Source organism: Podarcis muralis, chromosome 13 (genome assembly GCF_964188315.1).
Source record: "Podarcis muralis chromosome 13, rPodMur119.hap1.1, whole genome shotgun sequence".
In the NCBI taxonomy this organism is placed as follows: domain Eukaryota; kingdom Metazoa; phylum Chordata; class Lepidosauria; order Squamata; family Lacertidae; genus Podarcis; species Podarcis muralis.
In genome coordinates this window covers 6,850,246-6,870,723 of record NC_135667.1, presented here as the reverse complement: position 1 = coordinate 6,870,723, position 20,478 = coordinate 6,850,246, and the positions used below count along the sequence as shown (strand labels likewise).

Below are 20,478 nucleotides of genomic sequence, written 5' to 3'. Positions count from 1 at the left end.
ACCTACATTGGCTCCCAGTACGTTTCCGAGCACAATTCAAAGTGTTGGTGCTGACCTTTAAAGCCCTAAACGGCCTCGGTCCAGTATACCTGAAGGAGCGTCTCCACCCCCATCGTTCAGCCCAGACACTGAGGTCCAGCTCCGAGGGCCTTCTGGCGGTTCCCTCCCTGAGAGAAGCCAAGTTACAGGGAACCAGGCAGAGGGCCTTCTCGGTGGTGGCACCTGCCCTGTGGAACGCCCTCCCACCAGATGTCAAAGAGAACAACAACTACCAGACTTTTAGAAGACATCTGAAGGCAGCCCTTTTTAGGGAAGCTTTTAATGTTTGATGTATCACAGTACTGTAATATTCTTTTGGAAGCCGCCCAGCCAGATGGGCGGGGTATAAATAATAAATTATTATTATTATTATTATTATTATTATTATTATTATTATTATTATTATTATTATAGTCCAACACCGCCTGGGGACAACGACCCGGGGCTGAAGGACGCTAGCCCCGAAGGTTGCGTGCTTACCGCTTCTTCAGCCTGCCTCTTGTAAGCCTTGACTTTCAGCTGGAGTTTATCCACCAGATCTTGGAGACGGACGAGGTTTTTCCGGTCCTCCTCCGTCTACAGCACAAAATGAAAAAAAGGAGAGACAGGCAGGTTATATAGCTGAAGAAGGAAACTGACACACTGTGCTGGGTTGACAGCTTTGCCACCTCCCATGTAGTATTTGCAGGACTGCAAATGGTCCACGGAGGCTGGATTAGAAGGAACAAACTTTACCCAGCAGCCGTAGACGGCTACCAAACCATTCAGAAACCGAAAACAAGTCAGGCCTTCTTAGCTCCCTTTCCCTGCTGGGCTCACCTGGAATTGATTCTTCCCCCATACAACCATTCCTAAATGACTTTTGTTCCTGCTCACATTGCATCCTAGAGCTGGCCTTACCATTAGACAGCAATCAGCATTTGCCTCAGGTGGCAGATACGATAATCTTTATTGTCATTGCCCCATATAGAACAACAAAATTGAAAAAATCTACATCAGACATTCAAAAACTAACAAGCCTGCTATCCCAGCTATCCCAGCCTGGTTAGCCCCCTAAAAACTCTGATACCCCATAATTAAATACAATATACAGTGGTACCTCGGGTTACATACACTTCAGGTTACATACGCTTACAGGTTACAGACTCCGCTAACCCAGAAATAGTATCTCGGGTTAAGAACTTTGCTTCAGGATGGGAACAGAAATCGTGCTCTGGCGGTGCGGCAGCAGCAGGAGGCCCCATTAGCTAAAGTGGTGGTTCAGGTTAAGAACAGACCACTGGAACGAATTAAGTACTTAACCCGAGGTACCACTGTACTCCCATAGAGACTACCTTACACTGCGTTTAAAACCCAAATCGCATTTGAATAGAAGATGCTGGCAGCGGTGGCAGTAAGTCAGCAGCCATACCCCTGGAGAACCCGAAGCTAGCTCACTCCGTGCCCCCTAAGCAAGTTTGCCGCTCCCAAATGTGGAATGGGAGACTGCCATCTTGCCCTCTGTCACTGGGCAGTCCTGCCTTCCCCTGTCACAGCTGTGAGTCTTAATTCCTTCTGGACTATGCTAGACTTAAAAGATGGTGGATATGTTTCGAAGCTCCACTGAGAGCCGTTGCATCAGAACTCTGAATTCCTAATGGAGATATCAGTATTTTGATCCCCACACTGTGTGTGGTCGTGTCTGGGGAGGGGGAGGGCACTATTGAGTTCACTGTTCCAGAGCACATTTTTCCTCTCTAGAATTTACTCAGAACACCATGCTTGGTTCCAGAAGCCTTTCCTAAACAGATCCACCTGTCTCCTGCAGCATCTGGCTGACCTAATAAGTTACTTTTATTAATTCATGTCAGGTGTGCATTTTCAGTGCAACACACCTGAATTTTCATTTTCAGGAGAAGATACTACAGTGGTACCTCAGGTTACATACACTTCAGGTTACATATGCTTCAGGTTACAGACTCCGCTAACCCAGAAATAGTGCTTCAGGTTAAGAACTTTGCTTCAGGATGAGAACAGAAATCATGCTCTGGAGGCACGGCAGCAGCAGGAGGCCCCATTAGCTAAAGTGGTGCTTCAGGTTAAGAATGGACCTCCAGAACGAATTAAGTACTTAACCCGAGGTACCTCTGAATTCTCAGCTAGTTTCAATTCTCCCTGTTACTCGAAAATCACAGAGCAACGCAGCTCTTCATTAGATTTTGTATGCCACCAGTTCGATTAGGTGATCTTAATCTCGGCGAGATCACCATCCTGATTCTAGATCTTTCCAGATCCCTGAGCCAAGCCACTAGCAATCGGGGGGGGGGGGGAGAGAGGCTGAGCTGGGTTCGAGATAGCGCTGACAATGTGTTCTGGAGGCTACTTGCTCAGAATGTGGTTAGATTGAACCATGTTCGATCTTGGCTCAACTAGATGCTATTCTGCATAGAAAGGAGGTCTATGCACCCCCGCACCTGGTAGGTGAGCTCCTTGATGCGCCTCTCGCACTTGCGCATGCCCTTGACGTTCTCGGCGTTGCGCTTCTGCTCCATCTCCAGCTCGTTCTCCAGCTCTCGCACTCGGGCCTCCAGCTTCTGCAGCTGCTTCTTGCCGCCCTTCAGGGCCAGCTGCTCCGCCTCGTCCAAGCGCAGCTGCAGGTCCTTGATGGTCTGCTCCATGTTCTTCTTCATCCTCTCCAGGTGAGCGCTGGTGTCCTGCTCCTTCTTCAGCTCCTCTGCCATCATGGCCGCCTGGAGGAAGCAGAGAATTACCTCAGTCTGGCAAACCCAATGCAGGCCTTAAAAATCCCGAGGGGAAGCGGGGAAAGGGGAAGAAGCCCATACTCCTCTTTATATCCCTGAACCACTTACAGTGATACCTCGGTTTTCGAACGTCTCCGTTGACAAACATTTCGGTTTACGAACACCGTAAATCCAGAAGTAAATGCTTCGGTTTTCAAACACGCCTCAGAAGTCGAACATGCCATGCAGCTTCCACTGAATGCAAGATCCTGAGGCCTAGCTGTTGGCTATTGAGTTTCAGTTTTCAAATGTTTCAGAGCTCGAACAGTCTTCCAGAACGGATTGCGTTCGAAAACCAAGGTACCACTGTATTCTCGTCAGTGTGACTAACAGGCCTCTCCTCATTTTCCACCACAGAGAGGATGGCTCCTTCCTCCTCTCAATAAATCAAAGGAAAAAGTGAATTCTGGGATATGCTCACATTATTTTCACTCAACATGGTTCTCCTAGTGGAGGAAGAATACATTGTTCTGGGCAGGGGGGCAACATTTTTTTCAGGAGTAAACACTAAGGGTCCGCATGCTGGCAGTGAGCAGAGCTGCTGGTGGGTGTAGCCAGCAACCAAAATAGTTTTGTTTTTGGTTTTTGTTTAATTAATCCAGAAAACATCTTAGGGCAGCCCTGTTCAAGGAAGTTTTTAATGTATGATATTTTAGTGTATTTTTGGTTTCTATGGAAGCCGCCCAGAGTGGCTGGGGAAACCCAGCCAGATGGGCGGGGTACAAATAATAAATTATTATTATTATTATTATTATTATTATTATTATTATTATTATTATTATTATTATTGAAAAGAAAAAACCTGCTCTGCTTCAATTTTCACCATGGCTACTTCAGATTAGAATTCCTGGTTCTGCGAAAATTCAACTCAGAACGAAGCGCCACTGAGTTCAATGTTGCTACTCTCAGGTAAGTAACTATACAACAGAACTACAGCAAATGAACAAAATTCCTTTCTTACTTTAGTGTGCTTCAGCAGACACACGCACACAGATGACTGAAGCCTATGCGCTTGTTCTCAGACTGATGGGCCAAAATAAACCTTTGCCATATAAAATGAGGAATAGTTTTTTTTATAAGATCCCATCAAGTTATTTTAATCAAATAAAACACTGCACCTTCCAGCTGTTTTGAAACTACGCAGAAAGTGGGGGGGGGGAACACTAGGAATAACCTAGAAAAAGCAAGGAGGACGTTAATGGGAAGGAAGGGAAGATGGATCAACTTTTGGGAGGTGTTGGGGGCCGCACATGATGAGGTCAGGGCCGCAGGTCACCCACCCATATTGCAGTGTGCAGTTGAGGCAGCTCCTCCTAAATAACCTTAGTAGCAAATGCTTTTCATCTGTCTAAACCCTGCCGGTCAGTGTAGGCAACACTGAGCTCAATGGACCAATGGTTTGAGACAGGTTTCCATGTTCATAAGGAACCCTTCCAGGTTGGAGCCACTGCTTCCATGGAGAAGAAGAACGCATCTCTCGTTCCACTCACGTCCGTGATGGCCTTCTTGGCCTTCTCCTCCGCATTCCTGCACTCCTGAATTGCCTCCTCCACCTCCGTCTGCAGCTGGGACAGGTCGGACTCCATCTTCTTTTTCTGGTTGATGAGGCTGGTGTTCTGTGAAACAAATACACCGTGGGTTTTTTGATCTAGGGCTGCTGGCCTCCGGAGAAATAGGAGGACCTGCCAAAATATGACCTCAGAAAACAGCTTCATAGCCTGAGGCAAAGGCAGCCACACTTTCTAGATCTCGTAGCCCCCACTCCCCAATTTCTGAACCATCCTAAGAAATCCCACAGCACGCTGGTCCCATGGTTCCTGGAATCTTCTATGGATGGAAAGAGGCAGGAATGGCCGACCAGCGTCATAGGGAAAGAGGGCCTTCCTAGGTGCTGCTTTCTTTCTGAGGTCCTGCGCCACAACCCAGATGTTTCTGAGGTCCTGCGCCACAACCCAGATGTGCCTGTGGCACTGCTACCATCTCCCCCAGCTAAGAAATCATCTCCTGACTCTGGTCCGTGCTTGGCATCCCAAGCTTCTGCTACTGGTCACACCATAAATCCATTGCCCCACACCACTCCTGAGGCAGTGGTAAAAACATTAGGAATATACGGTGAATGCTGGTCTCTGCTCAGAACGTTCTAGAAAGCCCAGGAGCAGCTCACCAGGCAGGGAAGAGCTGCGGCAACAGCGGTGGCATCACTGCCAAGGTGTCGGTGAGGTCAGGGCTGCGTGGCCACACCGGGGAGGGCCCCAGATTGGATGCCCCGATGCCTCTGCCTCCCCAATAAGGCAACTCGGTTGCCGAGAAGTTATTTATTTCATTAAAAAAGTTATGCATCGCTTGATTGTGTTTTTTAAAAAAGAAAAACACCTCAGAGCAGTTTGCAAAAACAATAAAACAATAAAATTATCGGTCATAAAGAGTTAAAACAGCTTTTAAAAAAAACAACAAAACCCTACTATTAATTAACACCAGCTGTATGGTTAAAAATAATAATAATCAATTAACGTACTCCATATCTGAGTGGGCTTGTCTAAACAAAAACTATTCTAAGCCAGGCATAGTCAAACTCGGCCCTCCAGATGTTTTGGGACTACAACTCCCATCATCCCTAGCTAGCAGGACTAGTGGTCAGGGATGATGGGAGTTGTAGTCCTGAAACATCTGGAGGGCTGAGTTTGCCTATGCCTGTGCTAAGCAGGTGGTGGAAAGAGCACAGGGAAGGCCCCACCCTGGTGTCAATTGGCAGGGAGTTCCAAAGTATAAGGTGCTGCCACACTAAAGTACTGATTTATTACAAATGCGGGATGAGTATTAAGTCACTCCTGCAAATGCCACTATACAGGGGTATAGCGAAAATGTACATAATAGGAAGGGATGTCTGAGGGCAGAAATTTTCTGTTTCCCGGCTGATCCCAATCCAGAAGGTTCAGTAACAGCCTTGCTTCTGAGGCTGCTCTTACTTGTGTGTGGAGGAGCTGGACTCTCTCGCTGGTTTCTATCAGCTCCTGCTCCGCCAGCTTTCGGGCCCGCTCCGTCTGCTCCACCACGGCACGCAGCTCCTCCAGCTCCGCCTGCAGCAGGTTGTTCCTCCGCTCCACAATGGCGATGTTCTCTTTCAGGTCCTCGTTGGCTCGGACGGCGTCATCCAACTGTATCTGGGTGTCCTGGGAGGGAAAAGGAGGGAGTCGAGATAAGTGCTGGAGATGCAATGAGACTGAGGCTGCGGTCCATCATGTGTGGTGGACCTGAAAAAGGGTAAAAGAACATTGGGAAATAATTCATAATGAATTGAAAAAAATGTTTAAAAGTACTTTTTTTTAAAAAAAAAACCCAAAACAGAGTCCTTTTTGTTGGGGATAATTCAGATGGAAATTCCCAGGTGTCAAAAAAGGCTATTTATGTATGCCACTACGGCGGACCGTGTTTTGTTAGCCCAAAAATGGAAAATGAGCAAGGTTCCAACTAAAGAAGAATGGCAACTTAAACTGATGGAATATGCGCAGCTTGCAGACTTAACATATAGAATAAGAGAACAAGAAGAACATACGTTTATAAAAGATTGGAAAACGTTTCTTGAATATATGGGGGGAAATTATGTATATTTGAAAATGTGGGCAGCATTAAGATAAATTCAACGGTGTAAATAAGTTTTGATGGATGTAATAATGGAATACTGAATAGTTTATATAAAATATGCAGGGATTTATGTTATGCGAAATGAGCTGTGGAAAGAGAAGAAGGGAAGTCACTGATATTTTAAGGCGGTTTAAATGAATATTATAAAATGTAAAACAGAAAATTTAATAAAAACTATAGAAAAAGAAGAAGGGAGCCAAGATGAAGCCAGGGGTTGTGGGGAGGGAGAGATGAGGTACAAACTGAAGGGGGCTTCACCCCACTGCCGTGTTGCCGGGGGTGGGGGACGGGGACAAAAAGACTGAACTTTCTGGTGTTACCTTGAGGTATCCCTGCAAGGTTTTGACTTGCTTCTGCGCCTCGGCCGCAATGCGGTTGGCGTGACTGAGCTGGATCTCCATCTCGTTGAGGTCGCCCTCCATCTTCTTCTTGACCCTCAGCGCCTCGTTGCGGCTGCGGGTCTCGGCGTCGAGGGAGGCCTGGAGCGAGTCCACCATCCTCAAGTGGTTGCGCTTGGCCTGCTCCATCTCCTCGTCCTTCTCGGCCAGCTTGCGCTCGATGTCGGCCTTGATCTGGTTGAACTCCAGCTGGGCCCGCAGGATCTTGCCTTCCTCGTGCTCCAGAGAGGCCTGGATCATGGAGGGAGATATTGGGTAGAGGGAAAGGGACAAGGTCATGCCATGTCCTCCCGCATTCCTCAGATGAAAATAGGGGCGAGGAGAGAAAGGCCTGACAGAGAGGACATTTGTACATCTGTAGGCGAAAGATCGTAAGGGGAGGATGAAACGAATCTGAGGGAACAGAAGGAGGAAGATGGAAAAGCCAACTGAAAAACAAGATGGCCGCAGTGTCGTTTTAGGATCACAGCCAAAGGCCCTCCTCACCTCAGCCTCCTCCAGAGCTGCCTGCAATTCCATCTTCTCCGCGTCAAGTTGCTTCCGCACTTTCTCAAGCTCGTGGATGGTCTTGCCGCTGGATCCAAGCTGCTCCGTGAGGTCGGAAATCTCCTCTGTCGGGAACAGCAAAAAGGTAGGGATTCAGGTGGCATCTGACAGGAGCGGGTTTCGTTCGGGGCACGGGACGATTGGCCCCTGAGGGAGACAAAGGCTCACCTTGCAAGTTCTTGTTCTCCCTCTTGAAGGTCTCCAGGTGCTCCAGAGACTCCTCGTAGGCGTTCTTCAGCTTGAAGAGCTCAGTGCTGAGAGAACGGGCCTCCTTCTGCGACGACTCCAGCTCCGTCTGGGACTCCTCATACTTCTGCTTCCACTCTGACAGGAGCTGCAGTGGGTGATGGAGAAGCGGAGAGAGTAAGGTTTGAGAATAGCTATTTTTTTGAGGCACGCCTAGGCCCGCTGCTCCCAACAACAAGCAAACGGATGCCCTTGAAGCCAAGCCGTTGTGGCGTACCGGTTAAAGTGAGTACATTGGCTCCCAGTACGTTTCCGAGCACAATTCAAAGTGTTGGTGCTGACCTTGAAAGCCCTAAACGGCCTCGGTCCTGTATACCTAAAGGAGCGTCTCCACCCCCATTGTTCTGCCCGGACACTGAGATCCAGTGCCGAGGGCCTTCTGGCAGTTCCCTCACTGCGAGAGGCCAAGTTACAGGGAACCAGGCAAAGGGCCTTCTCGGTAGTGGCGCCCGCCCTGTGGAACACCCTCCCATCAGATGTCAAAGAGAACAACTACCAGACTTTTAGAAGACATCTGAAGGCAGCCATGTTTAGGGAAGCTTTTAATGTTTAATGTATTAGAGGATTTTAATATTTTTTGGGAAGCCGCCCAGAGTGGCTGGGGAAGCCCAGCCAGATGGGCGGGGTACAAATAATAAATTATTATTATTATTATTATTATTATTATTATTATTATTATTAAGAGCATGTGGGACAGACGTGAGCTGAGCTTCCCAAGCATCCAGTAGGGCCCAGTATCCCCACTAAGCAGAACTGGGGTACCCACAGCTGTCCCCTACCCATCCCTTCCAGATCATTCCCTCCGCTTTTCCCGCCGTACTTTGTCGAAGTTCCTCTGCTTCTTGTCCAGGGCAGCTGCGGCCGCGTTTGAGCGCTCCACGTCCACCATGAGGTCTTCGATCTCGTTCTGCAGGCGGTGCTTGGTCTTTTCCAGCGAGGAGCACTTGGCGTTCACGGCCTCCACCGCCTCCTCGGCGTCCTGGAGGCGCTGTGCCAGCTTCTTCCTGACACAGAAACGGGTCAAGGTGACAGGCACCATAAGCCAATGGACGTGGAAGGAGCCCAAATTCATGACAAGGAAGGGCACCTCTGGGGCTTAAGGAAAGGAGATAAGAAGAAGGGGCTCACCCCTCCTGCTTTGCTTAAAACAAGGGTAGGCAAACTAAGGCACGGGGGCCGGATCCAGCCCAATCGCCTTCTAAATCCGGCCCGCGGATGGTCCGGGAATCAGCATGTTTTTACATGAGTAGAATGTGTCATTTTATTTAAAATGCATCTCTGGGTTATTTGTGGGGCACAGGAATTTGTTCATTCCCCCCCCCAAAAAAAAATAGTCTAGCCCCCCACAAGGTATAAGGGACAGTGGATCAGCCCCCTGCTGAAAAAGTTTGCTGACCCCTGGCTTAAAACCACAACTCCTCTGGGGAAATTAAATTCGGGCTGGAGTCAAAAGAGTTGGATTCCAGGCTCAATTCAAGGAGCTCATAGTGCCGTTTCAAACCCTAGGCCTCTTAGGCCTCAAGGCAGATGGCCTCCATCCCTAAAGACTCTCTCAGGTGTTGAGATCGGCAGACCCCTTGGTACTTGCTCTACCCTATAAAATACAGGGCAAGAACTTTCTCTGTGGCAGCCCTTAAACCATTGAATTCCCTCCTCACAGAGCCCAGCATCTTCATTGTATGGCTTCCGCCGTACACACCTCTTTACTTTCGCCTGTTTCGTTTTACAAGACCCGTTTCTTTTGCTGAAACAACTGTCCTGTTTTCGGCTGGGACGGTTTTACCATTCTACGTATTTTTGTTGTTTCAATTGCATTTCCCTTCCCTCCTTTACAGTCATACCTCTTGTTACGTTTGCTTCAGGTTAAATATTTTCAGGTTGCGTCCCGCGGCAACCCGGAAGTAGCGGAAAGGGTTACTTCCGGGTTTCGCCGCTCGCACATGCGCAGACGCTCAAAATGACGTCACATGCATGCGCAGAAGTGGCGAATCGCGACCCGCGCACGCGCAGATGCAGGTTGCATTCTGCTCATGTTACGAACAGGGCTCCGGAACGGATCCCGTTCGCAACTAGAGGTCCCACTGTATTGGATATTGCATTGTTTCAACTTGAACATACAAGGGTGGAAAGGGTGGTTGGTGCAACAGGCCTGTGGTTGTGAGGTGAGGCGAGTTGTGGGTCTCATTGCCCTCCGCCCCACTTACTTGGCCTCCTCCAGCTCCTCCGTCCTCTGAATGGCGTCGGTCTCGTACTTGGTCCTCCACTGCGCCACCTCGGAGTTGGCCTTCGACAGCGAGCGCTGAAGCTCCGCTTTGGCCTCCGTTTCTTCCTCATACTGTTCCCTCATAAGGTCGCAGTCATGGCGGGCCGACTGCAGCGCATGCGCCAGAGCATTCTTGGCCTGAGGGGAAGGGAACAGCCACGTGGTCTTGGTGACCGTCAGTCCTGACAGGACCAGTATCTACCCTTTGTGTTGAGTCCTGTGGACTTCCTTCCCAAACCTCCTTGCGTCCCCCTTACCTTAGCTTCTTCTTCCAGTTGCCTCTTCAGATCTTCCAGTTGCTGGGTGTATGTCAGCTTCCCTCGCGTCAGCTGGTTGATCAAAGCATCCTTCTCATCCATCTGGCGGGATAATTCACCTAGGGAGAAGAGTTGGGGTGGAGGAATCCATTATCTCCGAGAGTTTTGTTGTCATCGGAATTGGCAGCCATATTGAACAGGGACCCCACAGGTTGACTGTGTCTGTCTCTACACACTTCTCTTCAGAAAATGTTCTGCAGAGGGTGCCATTGAAGATGAAAACCAAATTAGGTGGACTAGGTTTTTTTTTAAAATAGAAGTTAGTTGCTAGCTGGTTCCCCCTCCCCCCCTGCAGGGTTAAGAGTTGAGGCACGAAGGATAGCTCGGGTCATTTATGTATTTAGGGTTTATTTTGGAGTGGGGAGGAGCATCAGAATATTGATTTTTAGCTTGGAAAGTAAATGAAAATGGTACAGTGGTACCTCGTTTCTCAAATGTCTCCGTTGATGAATGTTTCGGAACCTCAACGCTGAAAACCCGAAAGTAAATGCTTTCGTTTTCAAACACGCTTTGGAAGTCGCACAGCTTCCGCTGCGTGTTTTTCAATTTTCTTAATTGAATTTGCTGCCTGCCCTTTGCGCCTCGGTTGTCGAACGTTTCGGAACTCGAACGGTCTTCCAGAATGGATTACGTTTGAGAACCGAGGTACCACTGTATGAGCAATCATTTTGAAAGAAGGGGGAAAGAGGGAGGGGGGATGAAAGTAGGGCGTGGCAGGAAGGAAGAAAAGAAAGAAAACTTTGAATGGGCGGACAGATGAATGGAAGTTTAGGTAGGTGGAAACCTGGTTGCATCTGAGCAAAGATGGAGGAGAAATGGCTAAAGCAGAAAACTGTCAAGAAGGGCCAGCCGTCAAGCTATGGGAGACGGGCTTTAGCTCAGTGGTAGAGCACCAGCCTCGCATGCAGAATGTCCTAAATTTAATCTCCAGGAAAAAGACGTCGTATGAACGTGCATCAGCCTTCCCTACTTACCATTCTCAGTCTGGAGCTTAGCTCGCTGAGAGGTGAGGTCGTGGACCATTCGCTGACTCTCCTCGGACTTGGCCCGGTGCTCGTTCATTTGGTCCTCAAAGGTGCGGCACATTTTCTCCAGGTTGGCCTGAAACCCAACGGCGAGAAGATTTGTCGGGTAATAAATGTAGCGGTGAATGGAGAGCAGCAGCACCCGGTCAGAGGAGGGAACAATTTTAATTTTAATTCTGGAATGACGGGTGCTCCCTCTGAATCTCAGCCCCTCCCTATCTCTGTATCCCAGTCCAAATCAACCGGTTCGATGTCTCCTGGTTGTTCTCCCGCCGTGTTACAACCCCACCGCAAACCGTGACTCCGCCCTCAGACCATGACATCACCTGCCTTGCCCCACCCCAAACAAACCCCGCCCCCTTTCTTTGGCTTAGAACCTTGGCTTTCAGCAGCTGCTCCATGTTGGAGGCGACATCGTCCAGCTCCAACTTCAACTCGCTCTTCTCCTTCTCCAGCTTCTGCTTCACGCGTTGCAGGTTGTCGATCTGCTCCCCCAGCTCGGCCGCCGAGTCGGCGTGCTTCTTGCGGAGCGTGGCCGCCGTTGCCTCGTGCTGCAGAGTGGCCTCCTCCAGGTCGCGGCGCATCTTCTGGAATTCCGCCTCCCGCTTCTTGTTCAGCTCGATCTGCACGGAGGTGGCCCCGCCGGCCTCCTCCAGCCGCTCGCTGATCTCCTCCAGCTCCCGCGAGAGGTCGGAGCGCTGCTTCTCCACCTTGGCCCGGGCTGTGCGCTCCGCCTCCAGCTCCTCTTCCAGCTCCTCGATCCGCGCCTGGACCAGGGAAGGAGGGAGACATTCTGTCAGCAAGATCTAGAAAAGCACGCTCCAGGAATTCTGTCAGCGGCCTCCATTTCAAAAGCCCAGGCTTAGATCCAGATTCGTGAAGCTTCCATGGAGGTTCAAAGGTCAATAACACCTAGGGGCACTGGAGGATTCCATTCAATCTGAATCTTTCAGTGGACTGACCCAATTTGCACTTCCTAGACTAATACATGGATCGGAACACAGTCACAGTCGTACCTTGGAAGTCAAACAGAATCCGTTCCGACTTCCAAAATGTTCAAAAACCAAATTGTGGCTTCTGATTGGCTGCAGGAAGCCCCTGCAGCCAATCAGAAGCCCTGGAGGCCCTGTTGTACGTTCAGGTTCCAAAAGAACGTTCATAAACCAGAACAATCACTTCCGCGTTTGCAGTGTTCGGGAGCCAAAACGTCCGAGTTCCAGGGCGTTCAGGATCCAAGGTACGACTGTATCCTTCGGAGTGAATGAACGATGCAATTCTCAGCTCGTAAGGTTGCATCTGGAAATTCATTTCATGGGAAAGTGCATGCAAACGTGTATATTTTAGAGGGAAATGCATACAATTTAAATGCGAGAGGTTTGTGGGTTTTTAAAAAAATGGCAGAAAACTGAGCAGAGTGTAAAGCTAACATGGTTGCTAATAACATCCCCATTCCTCACAGCAGATATTTGTGGTACAGAATTTCTCGAAAGTTATTGCTCTGTTAGAAGCAGCTATCCTCTACCCAAAAATATGCCTCATTTTGGTCCTGGGTTATATACACACAGAGAGAGAGAGATGGAGACAGACAGAGGGGGAGAGAGACCACACCAGTGAAGTTGGCTCCAATGCACACCACCCTGCCATCAACCTTCTACCTGTAGCTCTTTGAGCTTCTTCTGCAACTGGATGGCCAAGGATTGCTCATCTTCAATTCTAGCATTGAGCGCGTTGAGCTCAAAGTCTTTCCTGGGGAAGACAAGAACCAGCTTGCTACATCCAACCACAGAGTGGCAGGCAGCAGTAGCACAACTACCCACAACAAAAGGGAGGCGGGGAGTTGGCGATAAACCAAAGCACCCCTACTTCTTCAGCTTCTCGTCCAACTGCTGCTTGTCGTTCTCCAGGTCCATGATGTTCTCCTGGGTCAGCTTCAAGTCCCCTTCCAACTTCCTCTTGGCTCGTTCCAGGTCCATCCGGATTTTCTTCTCTTGCTCCAGCGATCCCTCCAGCTGTTGAGCAAAGACAGTGAGACCCTGAATCCAGAAACTGAGGAAGGAATCGCTACTCCTAAGATCAACGATGTAGTTGTGTGGGTTTTTTTTTTTTTACTATACTGAACGCCTACGACTCCTTCAAGGAAGGTGCGAAAAATAGCAGGCCGTCTCCCCTGCGAGTGCTGCAGTCAATGCACTTACATCGTCCACTTGCTGTTCCAACTTGACCTTGGCTTTCGTAAGGGTGTTGACCTTGTCTTCCTCAGCTTGTAGGTCATCCAAGGCTTGCTGGTGGGCCTCTTGGAGAGCTTTCTTCTCCTTGGTTAGCTTCACGATGATCTCATCCAGGCCAGCCATCTCCTCTGTGAGGTTCTTAGCCTATGGGCATATTATAATTTTGAGTTATTAGATGGAATCCTCGAAAGATTCCATCAACAGTGTCTCAGAATTTTTTTACACATCACTTGGGCAGACAGGTGAACTAATGCTAACGTACTGGAAGAAGCAAAGATCACCAGTGTCGAAGCAATGATTCTTCAACATCAACCTTGTTGGAATGGTCATGTTGTGTGGATGCCTGATTATCGTCTTCCAAAGCAACTACTCTATTCCAAACTTAAAAATGCTGGTGGTCAACAAAAGGTTTAAAGACTCACTTAAGGCAGATCTTTAAAAATGTAGTATAAACACTGTCAACTGGGAAACACTGGCCTATGAGCGCTCCAACTGGAGAACAGCCTTTACCAAAGGGGTCATGGGCTTTGAAGACGCTCAAACTCAGGACGAAAGAGAGAAATGTGCTAAGAGGAAAGTGCGTTTGGCAAACCCTCACCATAATCAACTCCTGCCTGGAAACCTTTGTCCCCACTGTGGAAGGACGTGTGGATCCAGAATTGGCCTCCGCAGTCACTTACGGACTCATTGTTAAAACCGTGTTTATGGAAGACAATCTTACTCGGCTACAAGTGACCACCAAAGAAGAAGAAGGTGGATGTAGGCAAAATTCAAGGTGGCACTGAATGGAACACAACAAAGGTTGGAGGCTCCCAAAAGAAAACTCTAAGTCCACCCAGTGCAGGAATCTCATGGAGAATCAACTCTCCCGGCTGCCATCCTTAATCCAGACCGAACAGATAGTAGCAAAAGCTCCTTGGACTACATAGCAAAAACAGATTTTGCTTCCATCCCCGCTCACCTTGTTCTCCGTGGCGTGCTTCTCCTTCTCCACTTTGGCCAGGGTCAACTCCAGGTCATCAATGTCCTTCTTGAGCTCCGAACACTCGTCCTCCAGCTTCCGCTTCTTGGCCGTCAGCTCGGCGTTCATCTCCTCCTCGTCCTCCAGCCTCTCCGTCTGCTCCTTCACCTTGGCCTCCAGCTGAATCTTGTTCTTGATCAGCTGGTCACAGCGCTCTTCTGCGTCTGCAAGGTTGTCTTGCTCCTGGCGAAGGAAAAAGACATGCCCAAGGCTTTACTGTGAAACCCGGAGTTCATGGTGCTTTTCAGCCACTTTGCCTTTCGCAGTTAAAAAAGAAGGTCAAATAGTATCTTTGTTGTGCGGCAGCTAGACTGGTGACTGGGAGCGGCCGCCGAGACCATATAACACCGGTCTTGAAAGACCTACATTGGCTCCCAGTACGTTTCTGCGCACAATTCAAAGTGTTGGTGCTGACCTTTAAAGCCCTAAACAGCCTTGGTCCAGTATACCTGAAGTAGCGTTTCCACCCCCATCGTTCTACCCAGACACTGAGGTCCAGCGCCAAGGGTCTTCTGGCGGTTCCCTCACTGCGAGAAGTGAGGTTACAGGGAACCAGGCAGAGGGCCTTCTCGGTAGTGGCACCCGCCCTGTGGAATGCCCTCCCACCAGATGTCAAAGAGAACAACAACTACCAGACTTTTAGAAGACATCTGAAGGCAGCCCTGTTTAGGGAAGCTTTTAATGTTTGATGTATTACAGTATTTTAATATATTTTTTTGGAAGCCACCCAGAGTGGCTGGGGAAGCCCAGCCAGATGGGCGGGGTATAAATAAATTATTATTATTATTATTATTATCATTATCATTATCATTATCATTATCATTATCATTATCATTATTATCATTGCCCCAACTTACAGCCTGCACTTGCAGCTGGAGATCGTTCTTCTCTTGAAGCAGGGAGACCATCTTCTCCTCCAGCTCCTTCCTCCGGGCCTCCGACTTCTCCAGAGCCTCCTTCAGCTTGGCAAACTCCTCTTTCATGGCCAACATCTCCTTCTCGGTCTCCGCGCTCTTCAACAGAGGCTTGATCTTGAAGTAGAGCCTCATCCAGGGCCAGTTTTTGACCACCATGAAGGACCGGATGTTATACTGGATCACCAGCAGCGATTCCCTGCAAATCAGAGAAGGGGAGAGTTTGGAGTGGCATGGTGAGGGAGGACACATCAGGGCGCAGAACACAGAAAAGGCCACCTCGCCAAGTGGGAGACCACGCAGCCCTACCTGAAACAGGAGGCTCACTTGCAACAAGCAAGGTTGGGGTTATTCCACCATTTCGCAGTTGCATTCAGTGCAGGAAGCACAGAATTCCGCATCCTGAGAATGTAATCTATAAATTTTATAGCCCTCAGGATTATACGGATAGGCTTAGTTTGTATGTGAGCAGTTTCCTGGGTCCACCTAGTTCTGACTAAGGGAGGAGTGAGTCTGTCCATTTTGGTGTCTCTCAGCCTCCCAATTTCCCCTCGTTCAATCCTCCACATTAGTTTGCAATTCTTTTTTTATAAAAAAAAATTCCTCGCAAAAATTCACCAGCGAGTGTTTTGCCTACTGCGCCCACTTTTTATCCATTGCTTCATGTTAATGTATTTATTTCCACTAATACGTGCATTTCTCTGCACACTTCGCCCTGCTATATGCATTCTGGGGCACATTGCTTGCCTGGAGAATGGCATTTGCAAAATTCGGGGAGCTGTGAATCTTGAAGGGTGACCAGCTTCCAGTTTCAGTAACTGTGAATTGGGCAGGTTCACTTTTAAATGAGGACTGGATTTCTCCCCAATACCTAATTCTTGCCAGAGGGCTCCAACATGCCCAGGCCGTTCCCCATCTAACCACACCTACAAATTCTGGAAAAATCCACTAAGGGACTTACTTCCTTTCCATGATCTTCCTGACTTCTATCCTGGCGAGGACTCCGCGAGACTGGGCCTGGATGCGGGTGATGATGCGAGAGAGACGCTCGTCCCTCATCTCCTCCAGGAGACCCAGGAGACCAGCCTTAAAGAACACCTGGCCAAAAAAAGAGAGCATTGTGGGGGCTTTCTATTTTTCAGAAAAACAACCTGTGCTCAGGTCCCTACACAGGTTACCAGGCTGCTACTGGGCCTATATGATCTTGGTCACCCTGCTCTGTACATGTTGAAGCTTGGGTCCTGCACCTGTGTTTGTGTGTCACAGCCAAGCCAAACCTCACCAGGAACCTTGACAGCAGAGAAAACACATACCCCAACCCAGGATTAGCCCTAGCCTCCTCTGTTGTGAAGAGCCAATCAACAGCACGGCCCGGAATGATGATGTCACCGCCTTTCCCTGGTGAGGAAGTGGCTCATCCCGCCTCTCACCTTAGTGTGCCCAAATTTGTACTGGTTGTGGTCGATATCGAGGGAGCTCAACAGCTTCTCTGCCCCCTTCCTGCTGTCGATGAACTGGCCTTCGGGGATGGCGGCTGGGTTCAGGATGCGGTATCTGGGAAAGAGGAAACGAAGCAGCGCTAGATAACCCCTCACAGCTTCCCTTCCCTGGGCTTTATCCTCTCAAAATGGGCAGATGCCCAGATCAAAGGCCAGGACCGTGTATATTTCACAACTAAATTGTGGCAAAATACTCGGGACCCAGACAATCTCATCTTTCTCTCGCTCATCAAGTTTCTAGACCTCATGACTGTGAAAGCAAGTCTGGAAAGGTGTTGCCCATGCCTTAATCTCAAGAAACCATAGATTTGGGTAGGAATGTTCAAGAGGACTTCAAAGTTCCCCACAGAACCACTTGAAAATGTTGATGATCGGGGGCTTCCAGCTGATCGCGCGCCATCACAGTCGGAGGTCTCTTCGTCGGAGGAGACCTCGGTACATCAAAGGCGGGGGAAACCGCTCCAGCGTAGTGGACCCCCAGGAGAAACCTCAAATTTTGAGGACATGGGATCCAGCGGGGGTCAAAAGCGGGCTCCCCCCCTCCCCAGCAAGTTCTGTTTTGAGCTCCAAGAATGAGGGGGTTGGAGCTGCGACGCAATGGAACGCTTCCTTTGCTGGTATGAAGCTGCGAGACTGTGAGGCATTAGCGGTCAATTCTTCCAACGCTAAAATCATTTAAGGACTGTACCGTGAGTACCTTTTACATTTGGATAAAATGTTGATGATCGAGCGGTATATAAATGTCTTTACGGTCGGGCCTTGGGAGTCGAACGGAATCCGTTCTGGAATTCCGTTCAACTTCCAAAACGTTTGAAAACCAAATTGCGGCTTCTGGTTGGTTGCAGGAAGCTGCTGCAGCCAATCAGAAGCCGCGGAAGCCCCGTCGGACATTCGGGTTCCAAAAGAATGTTCGCAAACCAGAACAATCACTTCCGGGTTTGTGGCGTCCGAGTTCCAGGGCGTTTGACAACTAAAGCAGGACTGTATGTACAGCTATGATTTCTGCACCGCAGGGGGTTAGACTAGATGGTCCTTGGGGTCCCTTCCACCTCTACAATTCTAGGATTGTATAAAAGGCAGGGTGCATTTTCTTTTTGAACTGAGCAGACATAGCCCTGACAGTGAACTGCCATGCAGGCAACTTTCCTCCGACGTTGCCCCATTGCGCTCGGGGCACCCTCATATTCATGTACCTTCCCCCAGTGACACTCTCAGCTTCTCTGAAGCATCATCCGTCTTCACCACTTGAGAGTTAAGCCTACCTTTGCCGGAAGTCCCCGTAGAGGATCCGGTTGGGGAACCCCTTCCGGCAGATCCGAATCCCCTCCAGCACCCCGTTACAGCGCAGCTGGTGCATGACCAGGGGGTTGTCCATCACACCTGAGAGGGCAGGAGAAAGGGGAAGGGTGCATGAATGGGGGAAATCGGTCCCTACCATATAAGCACTTTAATCTAGTGATTTAAAAGCATTTCCTAACCACTTAAAATACTTCCAAAAATCTCTCTCACTGGGGTTACCCCAGTTACAATGGAAACCCTAATTGGAGACACCAGGGATTGAACCTGCGACCTTCAGCGTGCAAGGCAGGTGGCTCTACCACTGAGCTACAGGCCTTCTGTAAGGACTACAGCTCTCATGTATATAACCCCCGTAAAGTTAGCAAAAATGTATAAGATAAGTAACAAATGTTGGAAATGTAAAGAAAAGGAAGGCACTTTCTTTCATATGTGGTGGGAGTGTAAGAAGGTAAAATGCTTCTGGGAAATGATTTATAATGAATTGAAGAAAATGTTGAAATATACATTTACTAAGAAACCAGAAGCGTTTTTACTAGGTATTACAGGGAATGAGATAAACAAGAAAGAGAATAAGTTATTTTTATACGCAGTGACTGCAGCAAGAATATTGATGGCCCAGAAATGGAAACAAGAGGAGCTGCCTACGATAGAAGATTGGAGAGCCAAAATGATGTAACCAGATTACGTTTGTAAGTTTTAAGGAGGCTCTGTGATGTGAAAATCTAATAATAAGTTATAAACAATGAAATTGAAGCTACCAGAATAAATAACAATAAGTAGGATTGTGTTAAAAGTTATAAAATGAAGGAAGTTCAGACAAATTGAGGGAAATAAAAAAATGGAATTAAGAGGTAATTAAGAAGTTTGAATGTACAACTTTGTTTTCTTTTTTTGTATTTGTAAACCAATAATAAAAAAAGGACTACAGCTCTCACCACCCCTGACCATTGGCCGTGCTGGCTTGGACTGATGGGAGTCCAAGAGAGAGAGAGCGCTAGGGCCCCAAAGGCACATCATACAAGAGGGACCTGGGATCTTACCTGGAGACTTGGTCTCGTTGGGGATGATGCAGCGCACAAAGTGAGGGTGGGTGGAGCGCAGGTTGGTCATCAGCTTGTTGAGGTTCTCCTGGGTGAGAAAGGAAGAGCAGGTGAGTTGAGATGGGATGGAGGAAGGGGAGAGGCGAGGAAGGACAACTGGGGAAGGCAGGCAGGTAGTTGAGATCGTGCGAGTTTTATGAAAGAGGGCGGAATGAGAGGTGTCCAGGCAGGCAAGGCAGAGGATGGACAGATGGATTTGATTGACGGGGAAGGAAAGCAGGTAGAGATAATGAGTTATAGTTTTGCTGGAGACAGGAAGGAGGATGAGAAAAGGGGATTGGAGACCACAAGGCAGGCTTGGCCAACCTCTAGATCAGGCACGGCCAAACTTGGCCCACCAGATGTTTTGGGACTACAACTCCCATCACCCCTAGCTAACAGGACCAGTGGTCAGGGATGATGGGAATTGTAGTCCCAAAACATCTGGAGGGCCAAGTTTGGCCATGCCTGCTCTAGATGCTTTGGACTACAAATCCCATCAGTCCCAGCCAGCCGAGTGGCAGTCCAGAATAATCAGGATGTCTGATTATCGTCTTATAAAGCAACTACTCTATTCTGAACTTAAAAATGGAGAGCGTAATGTTGGTGGTCAACAAAAGAGGTTTAAAGACTCTCTCAAGGCAAATCTTTAAAAATGTAGTATAAACACTGACAACTGGGAAATATTGGCCTGCACGCGCTCTAGTTGGAGAACAGCGTTTATTAAAGGTGTCAAGGACTTTGAAGATGCTCAAACTCTGGACAAAAGGGAGAAACGTGCTAAGACAGCAGTTCTCAACCTGTGGGTCCCCAGATGTTGTCGGACTACAACTCCCATCATCCCTAAGCTCTGGCCTTGCTCACAGGTTGAGAAAGGCTGTGCTAAGAGGAAGGCACATTAGGCAAACCCTCACTGTAATCAGCTCCCGCCCAGAAACCAATGTCTCCACCACGGAAGGACGTGTGGATCCAGAATTGGCCTCCACAGTCACAGACTCACTGTTAAGACCGTGTTCATGGAAGACAATCTTACTCGAGTACGAGTGACCGCCAAAGAGGAGGGGGGAAAAGAAGTCCAAAACATAATGTAGAAGAGGCTGGGATGGGATGAAAAGAAATAAGAAAAGATCGAGATGGACATAAGTCAGTGGCTGGGGAGAAAAGATGTGTTTGTCCACTTGG

The 20,478-nt window shown here is 48.7% G+C and overlaps 1 protein-coding gene across 3 annotated transcripts in view; it reads right to left on the bottom strand.

The window, feature by feature from the left end:
• Nucleotides 1-20,478, bottom strand: part of LOC114581469 (myosin-7) — a 42,096-nt gene that overhangs the window by 1,874 nt on the left and 19,744 nt on the right. For all 3 annotated transcript variants that reach the window (XM_077916899.1, XM_077916897.1, XM_077916898.1), the window contains exons 18-38: nt 19,258-19,345; nt 18,181-18,298; nt 16,850-16,973; nt 16,381-16,517; nt 15,363-15,618; nt 14,446-14,688; nt 13,452-13,628; nt 13,120-13,265; nt 12,912-13,002; nt 11,634-12,023; nt 11,206-11,332; nt 10,172-10,290; nt 9,856-10,052; nt 8,472-8,655; nt 7,574-7,739; nt 7,346-7,470; nt 6,782-7,090; nt 5,786-5,989; nt 4,310-4,435; nt 2,493-2,768; nt 520-615 (exon numbers count right to left, since the gene is read on the bottom strand). In XM_077916899.1, the coding sequence (XP_077773025.1) occupies nt 520-615; nt 2,493-2,768; nt 4,310-4,435; nt 5,786-5,989; nt 6,782-7,090; nt 7,346-7,470; nt 7,574-7,739; nt 8,472-8,655; nt 9,856-10,052; nt 10,172-10,290; nt 11,206-11,332; nt 11,634-12,023; nt 12,912-13,002; nt 13,120-13,265; nt 13,452-13,628; nt 14,446-14,688; nt 15,363-15,618; nt 16,381-16,517; nt 16,850-16,973; nt 18,181-18,298; nt 19,258-19,345 (3,699 nt within the window). The remainder of the gene's footprint in view (nt 1-519; nt 616-2,492; nt 2,769-4,309; nt 4,436-5,785; nt 5,990-6,781; nt 7,091-7,345; nt 7,471-7,573; nt 7,740-8,471; nt 8,656-9,855; nt 10,053-10,171; nt 10,291-11,205; nt 11,333-11,633; nt 12,024-12,911; nt 13,003-13,119; nt 13,266-13,451; nt 13,629-14,445; nt 14,689-15,362; nt 15,619-16,380; nt 16,518-16,849; nt 16,974-18,180; nt 18,299-19,257; nt 19,346-20,478) is intronic.